The 18,096-nt window shown below is 38.0% G+C and overlaps 1 protein-coding gene across 3 annotated transcripts in view; it reads right to left on the reverse strand.

The window, feature by feature from the left end:
• Window positions 1–18,096, reverse strand: part of LOC127572496 (nuclear cap-binding protein subunit 1) — a 51,981-nt gene that overhangs the window by 12,632 nt on the left and 21,253 nt on the right. For all 3 annotated transcript variants that reach the window (XM_052019845.1, XM_052019844.1, XM_052019843.1), the window contains 9 exons: window positions 16,637–16,734; window positions 15,890–15,953; window positions 13,963–14,073; window positions 11,078–11,142; window positions 10,052–10,114; window positions 7,828–7,902; window positions 5,501–5,604; window positions 4,597–4,722; window positions 87–189 (listed from right to left, as the gene is read on the reverse strand). In XM_052019845.1, the coding sequence (XP_051875805.1) occupies window positions 87–189; window positions 4,597–4,722; window positions 5,501–5,604; window positions 7,828–7,902; window positions 10,052–10,114; window positions 11,078–11,142; window positions 13,963–14,073; window positions 15,890–15,953; window positions 16,637–16,725 (800 nt within the window). In that variant the 5' untranslated portion in view covers window positions 16,726–16,734. The remainder of the gene's footprint in view (window positions 1–86; window positions 190–4,596; window positions 4,723–5,500; window positions 5,605–7,827; window positions 7,903–10,051; window positions 10,115–11,077; window positions 11,143–13,962; window positions 14,074–15,889; window positions 15,954–16,636; window positions 16,735–18,096) is intronic.

The following is an 18,096-nucleotide window of genomic DNA, read 5'->3' on the forward strand; positions in this document are numbered from 1 at the left end:
TGAGTTGATCACCCTATCAACAAACAAACTGACAATGTGTTATCATACTTTTCCAATTTTTGCTATTGGGAATGGGATAAACTTACTTTGCCAAAGCACTGAAGGAATGGCTGAAGGACTTGGATGCCAGGTAAAGTAAGGTCTGTACAAAAACTTCAATCTTCAGAGGATTAAAGCTGAAACCTTCATCTGAAAGAGTGAATCTCAAATGTCAATTATTTCATCACAGTAGAATTCTTTCCTGATAAAGTTGAGGGACTTCTGAGATTCATGGAAAGTGCTCCTAGCTGTATGATTGTGTTTTAAATGGGGAAAATAAACATGAAGTAAATACTTAAAATTATGTTGTTTCAAAACAGGCAACAATCAAAATCCAAATCCAAAGTGCGACTCGGTAATATAAACGTAACCTTAGCAAATCCCACTTTAGCTCACAAAAAGTACATTAGAGGTAATCGTTTGACAGACAACCTGGCTGCACATTCATCCACTTATTGTTCTTTTCCTGTATCCTTCAATATTTATTCCTTTTGAAGTATTTACACAACTCCCTCTAAATGATGAGCAACTTGTATTGACTAATTGGTCCTCATTGTTAGGACCAAAGAACAACAAATGACTAATACCAGTTTTGATATCCTAGGTTGTGTTCATTCTCACAAGACAAGACAGCATATCTGTGTGCAAAAATGCAGTACTCATGTAAAAGTCCCTCTCCACTATCTATCAAACAATTGGTTACCAACCCATTTTAAGTTATTCCCATCTACGCCACAGGCTTGACTTTTATGTAGAAGTCAATATCAACTATTTTTTCAGGTGGATAATATTGTCTCTCTCCTTTCTGCTAAGTCTGCAGCCTCCAAATAATCCAGTAAATAAATCAAGCAGAACCTACTACGTCTAAGCCATGCCATTGCAGGTTACTGTTTGCCCCACAATAAGTCCCTTAATATTCTCTCTCATAATAGTTTCATATACTTTCTCAATATTAGAATTTGGGCCTATAATCTGAGAGTGCATTCCATGCTGTTTGTTGAAGATTGGAGTCTCCTTTGCAATTTACCAAATTGTTCAGCTTTAATTCTAATGCAGTTGTAATACCCTGGTAGACAAATGCCACATCAAAAGCTCTGGTTCACACAACGGCATACAAGAACTTTGGCTGCCGCTGAACATGTTTACACAATGAGTACAACACACTGAGCTTGTATTTCTCTTGTCCAACTTGGTTTTGCACTAACTCTGCACTAAATTTGTATTTTGTATATACCGTTTGTTTTTGCACTATTTGCACTTGCACTATTTTTTGTTGATTTTTTGATTTTTGTTTGTGTTTATTGTATGTCTTCTGTTCTACGTACGTCCTCTGTTCTGAGAGTCTGGGGGAAAATGACATTTTGTTCCACCATGTGTTTTTATAGCATGGATGAATGACAATAAAGAACTTGAACAGTGTATATTCAGAAGAGGATCAAAATCTTTGAGTAAATTCCTTCCGAATCTCAGAATGAGAGCAGTTGAGAACATTACCCATGTAAAACTTAACAACCCCTCAATATGATTGCCTGTTATTTAAAAAAATATTTAGCATCTTTAAACTGTATCCCAATTCTGATATTTCTCCCATTTCTTTTGTGATAGACAAAAAAATATGAACACAAGAACAGAAGCAGGTTGTTCTTGAAACTGTTCCACTGAATTGAATACAAGAGTCAGGATATCATGTTACAGCTCTACAAGACGTTGGACAGACCACACAAGGTGCAGTTCTGGTCGCCATACTATAGGAAGGATGTGATTAAGCTAGAAAAGGTGCAGAAAAAATTTGCAAGGATGTTGCTGGGACTGGAGGGCTTGAGTGGAGAGACTGGACAGGTTGGGATGGTTTCCCTGGAGTGAAGGAGGCTGGAGGGTGACCTTACAGAGGTTTATAAAATCATGAGGGACATAGATAAGGTGGATCGTCACAGTCCTTCTCCCAGGGTAGGAGAGTTTAAAACTAGAGGGCATAGGTTCAAGGTAAGGGAAAGATTCACTGAGGAGCAAGTTTTTTTCCCCACACAGAGGGTGGTGGGTATATGGAATGAGCTGCCAGATGAAGTGGTAGAAGTGGGTACAATTACAACGGTTAAGAGACATTTGGATAGGTACATGGATAGGAAATGTTTAGAGGGATATGGGCCAAATTCAGGAAATGGGACTAGCACCTTAGACAAGTTGAGCTGAAGGCCCATTTCCATGCCATACCACTCTGAACTGAATTTGATTGTTGGGTTGAGACCCTTCATCTGGACGAGATGAACATCTCCATTTCCCTCCATAGATGCTGCCTGACTCAATTCTTCCAGTTTTACTTCCAATTTCAGCATCTGCAGTTTCTTGTGTCTTGAATTCAATTATGCCTGATCTGCACTTCAACTGTTTACCCAGATTTTCTCTCCACCTCAGATACCCTTTTCTAATCAAAACCTACATCTTTCAGTCTTAGAGGCTTCAACTGTCTCAGCATTTTTGTTGCCACCGAGGTAGTGGTGAGAAGGAGAAGAAAAAGAATTCCAGGTAATTACTACTTTTTGATTTCGTTCTTAAATAGATTGGGTCTTTCCAGTACTTAAAAGAAATTTACTAAAACCTTTACCTAAATGGTGAGGAAAAAAAAGTTCATACAAATGAATACCAATGATATTCTTGGGCCATAACTGGAGTATAGCATCCACACTTTAAAGAAGAATGTGAAGGTTCTGGACAAATCCAGAAAAGATTTACTAGAGTGGTAATGGGGATGAGGAATTTCAGCTGTAAAGACCAGAACTCAGAACATGACATTGCTCTCTTTAGAACAAAAAATGTTGAGATGTGGCAGAACTATAGAAGATCATACAAACAAGATGCTGGAGGAACTCAGCAGGTCAAGCAGCATCTGTGGAGGGAAATGGACAATCGATGTTTCGAATCTAGACCCTTCATCAGTCCAGATTAAGGGTCTCGACCCAAAATGCAGATTATCCATTTCCCTCCACAGATACTGTCCGACCCACTGAGTTCCTCCTGCATCTTATTTGTTACTCCAGGTCCCAGCACCCGCAGTCTCTTGTGTCTCTATACAAGATCACAACTGGTTTAGATGTAGAGGTAAGCTATTCCCATGAGCAGTAGGGATAGGAAAGATAGATTTTAAATTCTAAATGAAAATACAAGTGGGATGCAAGGAAAAAAAGACACTTTTACTCAGACATTATTTATGATCTAGAATTCACTGTCAGTAAGGGGATGGAATCACAATCCGTGCCTTCAAAAGGGAATCAGGTAGGAACTAAGAGTGAAAATGTGGTAAGCTCTGTGGAGTAAACAAGGCAATGGGTCTCAGATAATCACTCTGCTAGGATACTGCATAGATGTATCGAGTCAAATGGTCTCCTCCACTGGAACAATTAAATTTGAGTACAATTGCAGAGGTCAAAAAACTCAATCAATGAAATTAAAATCTTGCTGCTTTCAGGTATGGCAAAATTGCAGTATGGTTCAGTGAACCAACTCCACGTTGAGTTTCAAACAGAACTTTAAAAAGAATCCCAGGTATACTCTAGGAATAATCCCTGTCCTCCTATGGCTTCAATGGCAGGATATTGAAGAATGAGTGCAAGCATTTTGGGATTATGAGAAAAATTATCAAAAATCAGTGTTTCTAAAAATCAATACATTTCTGGCATCACTGGCAAGAAATTGATCGAAAAGCAGTCTGCACAGTGTGCCAAATAATATTCTCTCTACTTGATTATGGAATGTTAGAAGGGCATCATCAGTATTGTCCATCATAGACCCCCCTGAAGTCTGTTCCTATTTGTGACACTACCAAGCTTTGGATCAAATTTCACAATTCTACTTGCTATACTCAGGTCTTTGAAATATGAAAAGCAATAATCTCAATTAATTACTCCGGAGGACATCATATTTCTCTCTAGTGAATAAATCACCTTTACCACTTTTCTATGCCTCCTTTCCCTAGTCAACTGTCCACTTACACATATAACCCACATCTATCGAACACCATGTGTTTCTATGTTCTGAACATCTATGAACATATTTTTATAAGAACATTAGAAACAGAAGTGTAAGTAAACCATTCATCTGCTCCTGCCATCTTTCAATAAGGTCAAAGCTGATCTTTTACTTCAGCCCCATCTTCCAGCACTATTTCCACATCCTCAGTTTTCTTACTATCCAAAAATGTATCCATCTCTACCTTGAATATACTCAGCAAATGAGCCTCCAGAGCCCTTTTGGGCAGAGAATTCCAAATATTCACTGCCCTCTAGGTGAAGAAATTCCTTCTCATCTCCATTTATAATGGCTGACCCTTTATTCCAAATACTTAAGCCAGGAGAAACATCTGCAATGGTTTATCAAATATTTGTTGAAAGTTCACATTACAGTTAATACATATCCTTCCTCTTCGTAACTTCATGAAAGAACTCAAATCAGGTTAGACAGACTTAATTTGCATGCAACTTGTGCTTCTGCAAGTGGGACACAATTCTGACTTTTATAGTGGCCTCTAATAGTTTCCACATCAAAATTAAAAGGATTTCTTACCATCATCATCATCCTCTTGATTAGGATTTGGGAGATCTTTTAGTATGCTCAAGATTTCATCATTACTTGCTTTGCTTTTAATAGCACTGCATACACTGACAGCCACAGCATAGCCAGGCAGAGAACCTAAAACAGTAAACAAAAATAATCTAAATGCCCTCAAAGTTCATGACCACTGTGAAATTTCAACTGGCCACTTTGTGGATCTGTTTAAGCAAACTGCATTCATCCTTTTAGCACCATTACCTTGCTTATTGTACTTTAAAGTATACAGTAGTTTTAACTCACTGACATTCAAATGAAAGAGAGGTTAAAAGGAGGCACATTCAAACGCACATGCACGAGATGAGTGAGTTGCTACCGATGTATGCATGAATTAGAGTGAGTGTGTACCAAGAGGGATACAGCATGCATTTCTGAGAGACATGTTGCATGTAAGAAAATGAGAATGTGCCAGCAAGAATTAAACACACCAAAATGCTGTAAAATTCCAACCCGTTTTAAAGGAAGTGTTGCACTACACAACAAGTAGAATTAACAGATCATTCAGGCTTAAACTAGTAAGCAACAGCAACTTAGTCCCTTCATGCTCAATCTTCAACTCCTACGTCAAAATCAAAATTAAATTTGAACTGCATAGTTGGTAAGACAAAATTTCACAACTTGCTAAATAAAAAATACCAATATACCAAAGCCTCCAGATCAGCCTATCTCCTTTCAATTTATGTACAGGGCAGCATCATTAAAGAACTTTAATTCTTGTTAGGATTATACAGCATTTCTCATGTAGTATGAAGTGAATGGATAAAATTCAATTTCTAATATTTCTGTATGACACAGAAGTTAATGAAATCATAAATTACCTTCTTAGTTCATAAGATAAAAAATTACAATCATTACTTACTGTTGCTCTCATCACCATACTTGTAAACACACAAGGGATTTGCTGGCAATAGGGCAGCAAAGTTCTCCGGCACAATGTCCACTATTCTTTGATAATAGGAAAGCCTATGAGCAAGATAAGTTCAATTATATAGTTGCTAAAGATAACCAATAACAATTTAAATATATGCAACTGCTTACACAATAAAGGCAATAAAACCACTATAGAAAATAGATCTTAGTGAAATCATGCAGTGCTCTGGATTCTACCTCATTACCTTGAAGAAAGGTGAGAAAGCTATAAGTATACACTACAGCGTAGAATATCCATATGTGTACAAAGATGGAAGCTGGAGTACACGCTTCAAGAATTGGTTTTCACAGATCGCTTGAGAAAGTCAATGGGTTTCAAGGACATTGTTCTCTATTTTAACAGAACTGTTTAAAATTACAGTGGAAATCTCCACACGTCCTACTGGGAAATCTTATTTTCTTACCGGTGAGAAACTAGGAACTGTGAGACAGCAAAGGGATTTGTGCCTGTGTACGCAGCTCACTAACAACTTGTGGATGAATGCTAGAAGTAATCAAAAGGGCAGCAGGATGTTGGCCTTTGGACTACAAAAGAGTGGAAGTTATGCCTTGTGTGCAAACATTGCAATTAAGGGAGCATCTCTTTAGTAGGAGGCAGTTGAGGATGTCCTATGCAATGACTTTCCCCATGGCAGACAGCAGAGAGATCCCTATGTAGATACTGCAGTTGGAGTTGTTTCCTGGTCAAATTCTCAAATTCCTTTTGGAGCACTGCACTCAGTTCTTTACATCACCTTACAGGCTTTGGAGGGAGCACAGTACAGATATCTAAGAATGAATCTTACTTAGAGGACTAAATTAAGAGGGTAGATCACATTGACTTGATCTGCATTCTCCTTCATTTAAAATTAATTTAATTGAGCTGCTTAACAGGACATAAATTAAAAAAAAGGCTGATGAAATAAAGATAAGTTCTTCTTTGATGCTTCATTCTACTCTAGCACACTGACAATACACTGTTAAAGGAATTGCAGTAACTGCAGAGGGATCTCCCTGCTGTCTGCTGCAGAGAAGATCATTGCACAAGACTTCCTCAACTGCTTCCTCCCGAAGAACTGCAGTGTGGATTCAATCCATCTGGAGGCATAATGAGCATGAGCTTCACCACAACACCAAAGCAGAGGGCAGCCTCTGTGCACACCCTTCCTCACCTTCACAAATACCTTTGACTCTGTCAATCAACAGGGACTGTGGAGTATCCATCCCAAATTTGGCTGCTTTCAGAAATTTGTCTCTATGCTGTATCTACTTCATGATGGCACACAAGCTGTGATTTTAAATAATGAGTGCAGACTGGCATCAAGCAAGGCTACGTCATCACCCTAACATTTTTCTTGCTGCAATACTACACCTTATCTCCAACAAATTTTCTGCTCAAGTGGAGCCAATCTACAGGATAAATGGGAAATCTTCTTTACCTTTAGTCAGAGCTGTAATACACAGACAACACATTAGGAGGCTCAGCTCCAAGTCGCTTTCCATTATTTAAATGAAGCAGACAAGCAAACGGGTCTGGCAGTATCTACAAAGCAAAGCTCCTCTATCAATGTGCCTCCAACTGTACAAATCAGCCCTTGACAAGAAAGATCCATGGTGAAACCCAGCAAAACATGGGCCACTTCCTCTATCTCAGGAACCAACTCTGAGTGAAGATGGATGTTAATAACAAAATTCATTACCACATTCACTAGTCGAGTACAGTTTTTTGTCATCTGAGGAAGAGAATATTTGAAAATCAAGATCCCAAACCTGCAGTGATCCACACCTTTCTGTCTGCTTGAGACACAGACAACCCACACCTCAAAGCACCAGAGAGGCACCAGCAATGCTGCTGCAGCAAAATTTTCCTAATCACTGACATGATAGCAAACCAAAGTTAGCATCTTCTCCCAAACCCTGCAGCACCGAGGCTCTACTTACAATTGGCCAGCTCCAATTAGTAGGCCATGTTGTTTTCAATGCCAGAAACCAGTCTCCCAAAGCAGGCACTCCAGGTTCCGTCATTGCAAAAGGACAGAGAAAAGATTTAAGAATGTCCTTAAAGTCTCCTTGAAAAATACAACTCAAACTTACTCATCAGAATGGGATTTGTATATGAAGATGAGCATTTTCATTTTAACACCTCGTGATGCAAGGCACAAAACAAGTGTCTGGATAACCCAATTCCTCTTATTGCAAATTGGGCATTGCTATTTTTGATAAATGCAAAATCCACCACACAAAAATAGCAGGGCTAATAAATCAAAGTTTACTTACCTCATACATTTCTCCAACACTTCACGCAAAAACTTCGGTTTGGCTTTGTCAGGATCCAGAGCCAAACAATCAGACCTGCATGTGAGAGTGAGTGAGAGTAAGTGTTGAGAGAAGGGAGTGTGTAAGCACGTTGGTAAGGGTGAGGTAGGGAGAGAGAAGAAGGGACCACGTGGGCACCATTGATGGAAGGTCACGTTGGCATGGGGTGCGCATTGGCAAGGAGAGAGCGTATGGATGTGTTTGTAATACAGAGAAAAAGACAGCATGTTATTAATGCAACACTAGATAAAGTAAAGAAACATGCACTCATTGCATGGCCTGCCATTCCATTGGAGTGTTTATGAAAAACATGTAGTCCCTTAAGCTCTAATAATCTGGACCTTAGTAAAATTCATAATCATACATTGTAGTCACTGGCTTGTGTGCCCAAAGGCTTGCTGCATTCATTTTAGCATTGCCACAATACCACAGTCAAGCAACACCAGTATCAATATTGGTAACAACTTCAGACCCAAATGAACCAATTACTAAAAGTGCACATGGTGTCCAAAGGCTACACAATGTATGATCCATTATTATAGTAAGCTCCTCCTTGTTCCTCCGAGTTTCCATCTACCCCATTTGTTTATTCAGAAATCTTAATTCCTTTAACATCAACAAATAGTAGTAAATTCCAATGTCCGCCAATAAAATTTTCAATTGAACAGTGTCAAGCTGGCCCCAAAATCCATTCTTCAGTACGGCCCTAGATAAGGAAGCTATCGAAAAAATACCCCAAAATTTCAATGCCAGAATCCAGTCTCAAATCACAATTTTAGCATGCAATTCAGGGACATATGCAATGAGTCATACAATATCACAGGATTGTACAGAGACATATTGAAGCTGCTATGCATTGCTACTGCATACTACCCAGAGATGATGGAACCTTGAACATATATTGATATAGTACTAATCCCAGAGACACAGAAACACATGACCTACAATGTTGCAGCACGTTACCAAGGGACACAGGAACTCTCATACTTAAGTGCCAGATCACATAGCACAGGTGTATAGGAACATGCATGCTACAGTATTGCAGCACAGGACCCAGAGACACAGGAACTCATGACCTGCATTGATGCAGTACGTTACTCAGAAACAGGAACCCAGATTCTATATTGCCGAAGCACATAATGCAGATGTTTTGATGTCATGGCAAATTTCCAAGAGATACATGAACCCATGTCCCATAGTCTTGTACCACAATACCCAGAGTTGCAGGAACCCACATTCTTAAGTACTAGACTTCACTCAGACACAGGACAAGATTTAGGTTTCTCTTTTGAGACACAACTCATTTTGATTTTTAAAAAAGTACAGATTTTTCCTGCAAGGCTGATGCTTGCCTTTCCAAAACTGGGGTACAGCACTGTTAAAACCTTTTGCCAAGTTCAGGCCATTTATAAATTGTTTTCCACATTTACATTTGTGCAATCTTACTTGGATTACATTTTTTTAAAAAAAATTACTATTAGCCATGTCAATTAGAATTCACAAATAGTGACAATGTACATCTAATGTAAAGCAACATCACTATATACCTACTACATAACCAGTTACAGCCACTGGTACAGCTGACCAGGTTTAAATAGCTAGCTTTACCTTTAAACCAATGTTTTCCTTGACTTTATTCATGAGTGAAATATTCAATTGTAGCAATAAACACAATTCTGTCCTCCTTTGATCCTACCTGCTAGTTCTAATCAGTACCACCCTTAATGGTCTGCAAAGGAATTGAACCACTAATTTTGAATATATAGCTTTCCTTCTCCTCACTAGAAGAGGAAGTACTGACTACTTCAATTGAAGCACACTTGAAGCATGCCTAAACTGCAGCAAAATTCCCAAGCTGATAATCAAAATGTCAAGTTCTGTCATTTATTGATCTGCCACTTGGGGGTGCAGAAGAACTATTCAGCAATGATTTACTGCAGATCCCCAGCTCCTCTGTTCCTCTTCCAGCAGCCTCTAATCAATATGGAAAGGCTAAATGTCAGAGCAATGGAATCATACCTGCCTCTACCCTCCTGCACCAATTGGTTTGACTAGTTCATTTGTGCTGCCCTTTCATATCAAGTTAAAACATGCAAAGCATCCTAATTATAAATCTACTTGGATAGTGAGGGCTAATTTAAAGACTCCAGATTAATATCTGTGATACAAAATAAGCAATACCTACCAATCATCCCAGCTCCATCTGAATTGAAAGTTACTCAAATGATGAGAAAACCAGTTGATAAATCTGAAAATGGAAGAAATATTAAATTTGGAGGAATGAAGTTAACAACATCAAGGTGAAGGAAGTGGGGGGGGGGGGGAAAGAGAGGGAATTGAACAGGAAGGGGAAAGAGAACAAATTGGAAGAAAAGGAGGAAGAAACATTTTCTATCTGGAGAATTTCACTCTGTTGGTCACTCTGGGCTGAATTGACTCAGTACACTTACAAAGAGCAGCAATGTGGATTTTTGCTCACTCCCTACACAGACTATTTCCAGGTTTGAAATGTCACAATGCTAACAGCCAAACACAATCACTTTTCCGTTCTGCTGCCATTGAATCCAGGCCCTTATTAACACAAGGTTGATTTCAAATTTTCTCTGCTCTTCTGAGAAACACTTCAACAATACAGTTATGGTTCCATCACATTGGCAGAAGTGAATATTTTTATTGTGGAAGTCCAATGGTTAATGTCTGACAGGCAAATATTTAATACAAGTTCTCAAACCTCACATACAACTTTAACTCTGATCTGCACTCATGTAACTACCAAGGAATTGTAAGTAATTTCCTCCCCTTTAACCCAAGCATATCTGAGACCAATCACATGAACCCACTAACACAGAAGATGCAATTGAAACTAAGAAATTCCAGGTATGTGTGGTACTACAGCAGATCACACAGTTGACATTTATCATTGTGACATCTAAAGGATTCCTTAAGAGCTGTGTTAAAATATAAAGCACAGTAACGAGAGGGGGAAAGGGGGAGGGGGAGATAGCAATTGTTCCTCTCTGTAAAGCAATTATGCCAATGGGGAGAAAATATACATGATTAATTGTGATGGTTCTGTACTATGATATTCTCACTAACAACTACTTTTTAAATCTTGTCCTGGATCATGTTTATATTAAAATTCTAGTTTAAAGCAAGAATTATTAAATCATCCAAAACCACTATTAAAACATTAAGCTGAATATAAAGTCACCTGTCCACACAAATTGTATTCATTGAATCGATCCGCATGTATAACATCTCTGTGGCTTGTGCAAGCTGATTAACCAGTTAAGTCAAATATGCCATGAAATCTGTTTATCTTAAAACAATAGTTTGAAAGGGAGAATGGTAACAGTTACCAATCTGTGAAGAGAAAACCAAAGTCTCAATCACAAATCAAGTCCAAAGACTTGCAACAAAAACGATGAAAATTTGCTTCATCACTATCACAGATAAATTGGATATGGTCCTAGAACCAATGGGCAGCCAGTGCTTTCTGCTGTAAGTGTGCGCATATACCCACAAAAATAAGTTTGTCCTCAACAACCACTATAGTAAAATACCCAATACAATAATAAAAAGGGAAAATATTGAAAGCTAGATATTGGCAGAACTACAGACATAATTGTTGGCTGGGCTGTGGGGTAGAAAATTAGTGACTAGAAAAGGCAAAGAGAAACGAGATTTATTTTTAAAACAGCACAACTTTTGAAGGCAAATGAATATACCTATACAGTGGCATGCAAAAGTTTGGGCACCCCTGATCAAAATTTCTGTTACTGTGCATAGTTAAGTGAGTAGAAGATGAACTGATCTCCAAAAGTCATAAAGACGAAACATTCGTTTCAACATTTTAAGCAAGATTAGTGTATTATTTTTGTTCTGTACAATTTTAGAGTGAAAAAAGGAAAGGAGCACCATGCAAAAGTTTGGGCACCCCAAGAGGTTTGAGCTCTCAGATAACTTTTACCAAGGTCCCAGACCTTCATTAGCTTGTTAGGGCTATGGCTTGTTCACAGTCACCGTTAGGAAAGGCCAGGTGATGCAAATTTCAAAGCTTTATAAATACCCTGACTCCTCAAACCTTGTCCCAACAATCAGCAGCCATGGGCTCCTCTAAGCAGCTGCCTAGCACTCTGCAAATTAAAATAAATGATGCCCACAAAGCAGGAGAAGGCTATAAGAAGATAGTTTTTTCAGGTAGCCATTTCCTCAGTTCGTAATGTAATTAAGAAATGGCAGTTAACAAGAAGATAGCATTTTCAGGTAGCCATTTCCTCAGTTCGTAATGTAATTAAGAAATGGCAGTTAACAAGAACGGTGGAGGTCAAGTTGAGGTCTGGAAGACCAAGAAAACTTTCCCAGAGAACTGCTCATAGGATTGCTAGAAAGGCAAATCAAAGCCCCCATTTGACTGCAAAAGACCTTCAGGAAGATTTAGCAGACTCTGGAGTGGTGGTGCACTGTTCTACTGTGCTGCGACACCTGCACAAATATGACTTTCATGGAAGAGTCATCAGAAGAAAATCTTTCCTGTGTCCTCACCATAAAATTCAGCGTCAGAAGTTTGCAAAGGAACATCTAAACAAGCCTAATGCATTTTGGAAACAAATCCTGTGGACTGATAAGTTAAAAAAGAACTTTTTGGCCGCATTGAGCAAAGGTATGTTTGGAGAAATAAGGGTGCAGAATTTCATGAAAAGAACACCTCTCCAACTGTTAAGGACAGGGGTGGATCGATCATGCTTTGGGCTTGCGTTGCAGCCAGTGGCTCGGGGAACATTTCACTGGTAGAGGGAAGAATGAATTCAATTAAATACCAGCAAATTCTGGAAGTAAACATCACACCATCTGTAAAGAAGCTTAAGATGAGAAGAGGATGGCTTCTGCAACAGGATAACGATCCTAAACACACCTCAAAATCCACAATGGACTACCCCAAGAGGCACAGCTGAAGGTTTTGCCATGGCCCTCAGTCCCACAACCTAAACATCATCAAAAATCTGTGGATACACCTCAAAAGAGCAGTGCATGCAAGAAAGCCCAAGAATCTCACAGAACTAGAAGCCTTTTGCAAGGAAGAATGGGTGAAAATCCCCCAAACAAGAATTGAAAGACTCTTAGCTGGCTACAGAAAGTGTTTACAAGCTGTGATACTTGCCAAAGGGGGTGTTACTAAGTACTGACCATGCAGGGTGCCCAAACTTTTGCTTCGGGCCCTTTTCCTTTTTTGTTATTTTGAAACTGTAAAAGATGGAAATAAAAAAGTAATCTTGCTTAAAATATTAAAGAAATGTGTCATCTTTAACTTTATGCCTTTTGGAAATCAGGTCATTTTTTATGCACTTAGCTATTCACAGTAACAGAAATTTTGACCAGGGGTGCCCACATTTTTGCATGCCACTGTAGCTATGACAGATCAATAGCTCAGAAAACTCAAATCTATTTCTCTTCACAAATGCAGCCTGACTTGCTGACTGCCTCTACCTTTCTTTCTTAACTTTTATTACTATTCTCATTAATGTACCGATCCAACATTTACAGAGGATTAGATGGTAAGCAGAAGAAGGAACAGAGCAAAGAAAAACTGTCGGTGCTGCACATTTTGCAACTTACAATAGTTTAAAAACATCTTGAGTTTGCCTTATAGCCCTTAATTTGAAGTGCATGAATCCAACAAGCAAAACCAGAAGTATTAGAGACTGAAAAACAATCTCAAGACTACTTCTCTAGTTGTTGGATAAGGAAGACAAGTTTCAACTTCAGATTCTTTTTTTTAAAAAGTTGTGCTTCATAATAGAGTGTAGATATTTAAGCATTGCACACATGCAGTAAAGGCAAATTTGTATCATTAAAATAAAGCATGAACTATTCTTCTCAAACCAATATCCAAACGTCAACATCGGATTTTTCTCTTTTGCAATAACTAAAGGTGTTTGATGCAAGAAAAGATGAGAATGAGTGAGAAAACAAAGAAAATGATCTGTGAAGAATATGAAAATTATTACACCACATGATATTCAAAGTGTTTCCCCTATGCTTTCTCCTGACTTTTTAGCATGGAGATGACCTTAACTAATATTTCTAAAAGGATACAACTTGTGGCAAAGAGCCAGGCTGTAGTTTGCAGAGTTCAATCAACAATGTTGTATACATGACTTCAATATGAGGAGGTAGGGGCAACCGAAAAAGTTCTCCAAAGACAACCTATGAAACAATTAGTAGCATTATTATAAAACACTTCTCCTTATAGTTTACTGGAAGCAAACAAAAATACAAGTGCATTAAAATGTTTGTAGAACCACAATGACAACACTCTATTGGGTATCCTAAAAACTCCAAATTCAGCTAAAACAAGTGCTGAAATGTCAGAAAAAACTGCGTGTCAAAATGTCAATTTCACATTCACAGTCAACTTGAACCATACAGTTTGAAATTATTTTTATTGTCGTTCTCCCTCAAAGCATCACTTTTCTTACATTCCTTTTTCCATTTTATTGAAGGCTAGAGGATGCATAGCATTTCAGCAGCTTATGACTTTTTATTCATGTAACATTCATTGCTCATCTGTACTTGTCTTTGAGGCGGATGTTGCAAGCCACTTTCTTGAACCACTACAGTTATTTGGTGATGTTGTTCCCACATTATTATTGAGTAGGATGTTACAACATTAAGACCAAGTAACGAAAAAGGGAACGGCAATATATTTCTCTGCACGTTGGATAGTGTGTGACTTGCAGGATAACTTGAGTGGTATTTCCATGCAGGTGCTACCCTTGTCCTTCTTAGAGGTGGTAGAAATCATGATAAACTCCCCTCCACACAAACTACCCACCTGCCCACTCCATCAGGCACCTCCTGCTCTATTGCAGAAGACTCTGTGGTTCCCACATAGGCCTCACCTCAGACAGTCGCCTCAGAATCCACAAAATCAAGTAGAAACAAGTCATCCTCAATCCAGAGGGACTGCCTAAGAAAAGTCAAGGGTTTGGAAGGTACTGATGGAGTAAACTGGACGAGTAATTGCAATGGATTTTGGAGTCAGTAGATACCAGTCTAGTTGCACTGGTAGTGAAGCAAATGAACATTTAAGATAATGGATGAAGTAAATAAAATCTTGATTTCATCTCTGGATCTCTTGCCAATTACCTTATACTTGTAAAGACCACTGAATTTTTTGCTTTGTGATAAGATTCCGATCATAACCTTCTATGAATCTGAACGTTAACTTGCCTCTTAACCTTTTCTACTCCCAAGAGAGCACTTAATTACTGTGCATAATTGAACTCGTAGTACCATTCCAATAAATTTCTTCTGCATCCTCTCCAAAACCTTAATACTGTTCCTAAAGTTTGGAGGCCAGAGTTTAATAATACTCCAGATTACTAACAAACATCCTATAACATAATGGCTTCCTTAACATTATTCTTTCATTAAACCAATGATCACATACATGTTTTGTTGAAGACCTTCTCGATTTGTACTGTCAGTGTCTCTATTCCCAAAAATCAAATTGAAATTTTGTAATTTATATTGCTTCACCTTGTCCTTTTTTTTTAATCAAAATGTATCCCCTCACACTGGTCTGCATCAAATTTTAAAGCCAACACATCTGCCTACGTCATCAGTCTATGCTCTCAGGTTTACTACAATCACCTTCATTATTAAATGATACTTCCTAGTTTTATGTCAATAACAAAATAATGCTCTGTATAATTGTCCTGAACTTCAAACTACATCAGAAAATGTAGCGTTTTCATTGCAGTCCCAGGAAACCATTGCTTGCTTTCCTTCCGTCTAAATAAGCATTCACTTCCACTGTCCTTTTTTAAAGGAAATTTATATTAATACCTTAATTTAAAAAGAAACTTCCACAGTCCAAGGTTTTATAAACTATACTATGTACCAATGTCTGGAGAATTTTATAACCTGACCTATCTTTTCTTCAGTTTCTTCATTAGATAAACAAAATTTTTGGTGAATAAAATGCAAGTTACCAAGTTCCATTATGAAAGGCACATACCTCTACTATATGGTAATTCAGAGGAATCTTGTTCTTTCCTGGATAGCTAAGCAGCTGTGCAGCACTGTCAGTGAAGAAAAAAAAACAGGCAAAGCAAATTAGACTACAGAAATACAAATTCAAACATGACCCAGAAAATAGTTGATATTCTTGTGCAAAGTTCAAATCTGTCTTGTTAAATCTAGTCTGTACTTTCAAGATTAATCATTAGACACTGAAGAATGGACTTACAATAAATGAACACCATCACCAATAATTAAATTAATTGGTGCTCTGTTTATTGCTGACTGCACCAATACATTTGAACTTTTCTTTAATTTTGTAGTATTTTGCGCATACGCATTAAAATACAGTAAAACTCCAATGATCTGTTAACCCATTATTTGGAAATCCAAATGGTTCAGCATCAGGCTCCACTGAAACTCACCATGGTCGCTTTCCCACGCTCCCTTGAAATTCACAGGGTTTGCTGGAAAATGTATTATACTACAGTGTAACATCTAGAAAAAGTGAATTACAATTGTGTTGAAGTCTTAATTAGAATGACATCCAAATGTCATTCCCTCCTATATGTTAGCCTGTTAGAATGACTGGCAAAACTGCCAGTCCCAGCACCAAACTCCTGTGTATGTTAGATTAATGGAGTTTACTGTATACACACACAAACACATATACACAAACACACACTCACACTCTCCTCAACAATAAGAAATTATTATTGCAGGAATTAAAAAGTCCAGACATTACCATGTTTTTCTTTCCCTCCAATGAGATTTGATAATACAACGGAGATTCTCCTCAATTACAAATCTTTCAACAGAGTGGCTGCCAGGCATGACTGGACCCTAAAGCAAGAGATTACAATATGAATGTGATTTTTTTTTAAACTGGTATTTTTTAATTTAGATAATTTTCACAGTATCCAGGCAACCAAATGAAATAAAGACAACTGAACATAAATCAAAATATCATGCTTGAAACAATAACTAACCAAGGCAACTGAAGTCCAACAAAACTGCAGTCCAAGATCTGAACATCTCCTAGATTAAACTACTTTAAGGTTGCCAGATATTAACTATCGACAAAGGTTTCAAAACAAATATGTTTCAATAATGGAAACAATCCAAATAACTGAACTGATTAGAAAATAATGATATTTCAATCCAATATTAGTTTAACAAACAAAAAGAGGGAGAAGGAGGTAAAAGAATAACTTAAAGAACAAGTTTAAGTGGGTGAAGGCCAGGAAGAGCACATCATTAGCAGTCAGACAACTTATGCTCAGGATCTCAAAATACACCCAGTAAAGGAGCATGTTAACTATGCATACTTTGAGTAACAATAGATAAATTGAGAAACAGTATCCAATCTAGGCAATGATAAAATAATAACTAGCAAATTCCTGCTTTGATAAAATATCCTGACCAACAATTCTACAGCAGCTGTCACATAATACCACTGCCCACATCCTAATGTGCACATCATCTCATATGCTCACTAACCTACATCAACTCCCATTTCACCGATGTCCCAGTTTAAAGTTTTCATACTTATTTAAGTTCTTTATCTGCCTCACTCCTCCTGTACTACTTGACCACCTTCTCTCAGCCTATAACCCTCCAAGAACTTCCCATTCCTCCTATTCTGGACTCCTGCACAACTCCTACATACTTAAAGCCACCAAATGGCTGTCATTTTTTTTACATGCTGTATGATTCTTTCTATGGCTGAATCTCCGGAATTTTTTCTCTCTACTTCTCTCCCCTCTAAGCCCACCTCTCTATGACCAAGCTTTTAGTTGCCCTTCTTATGTCTTTGGTTCTGTCTAGTTTTCCCCAAGTACAATTCTGTGAAGTACCCATGTGACATTTTACTACATTAAAAGCATGATATAAATGCAAGTTGTTGTTGTAGGGCATTCATAAAAATGAATGAACAAAAGCACTTAAAAAACACTCTTGCTGACACACCATTTACATTTAGACTGAGTCTCCGGGTGTGAATACTGCTAAGAAGTTTTCATTCCTCTGTTCAAAACATATTGCACCATTTTGCTTCCCTCCTATATGTTAGCCTGTTAGTAATTCTTCACAGAAGCCTGGAAGGCAAATGTCAGGTGAGGCCTTTGGGTTTTGGGCCACTGGAAGTTGGAGCTAGCAAATAATTAGTAGAAAGACTTGCTGATTTCACTCCTGAACCAAAGACCC

Source organism: Pristis pectinata, chromosome 7 (assembly GCF_009764475.1).
Source record: "Pristis pectinata isolate sPriPec2 chromosome 7, sPriPec2.1.pri, whole genome shotgun sequence".
In the NCBI taxonomy this organism is placed as follows: Eukaryota; Metazoa; Chordata; class Chondrichthyes; order Rhinopristiformes; family Pristidae; genus Pristis; species Pristis pectinata.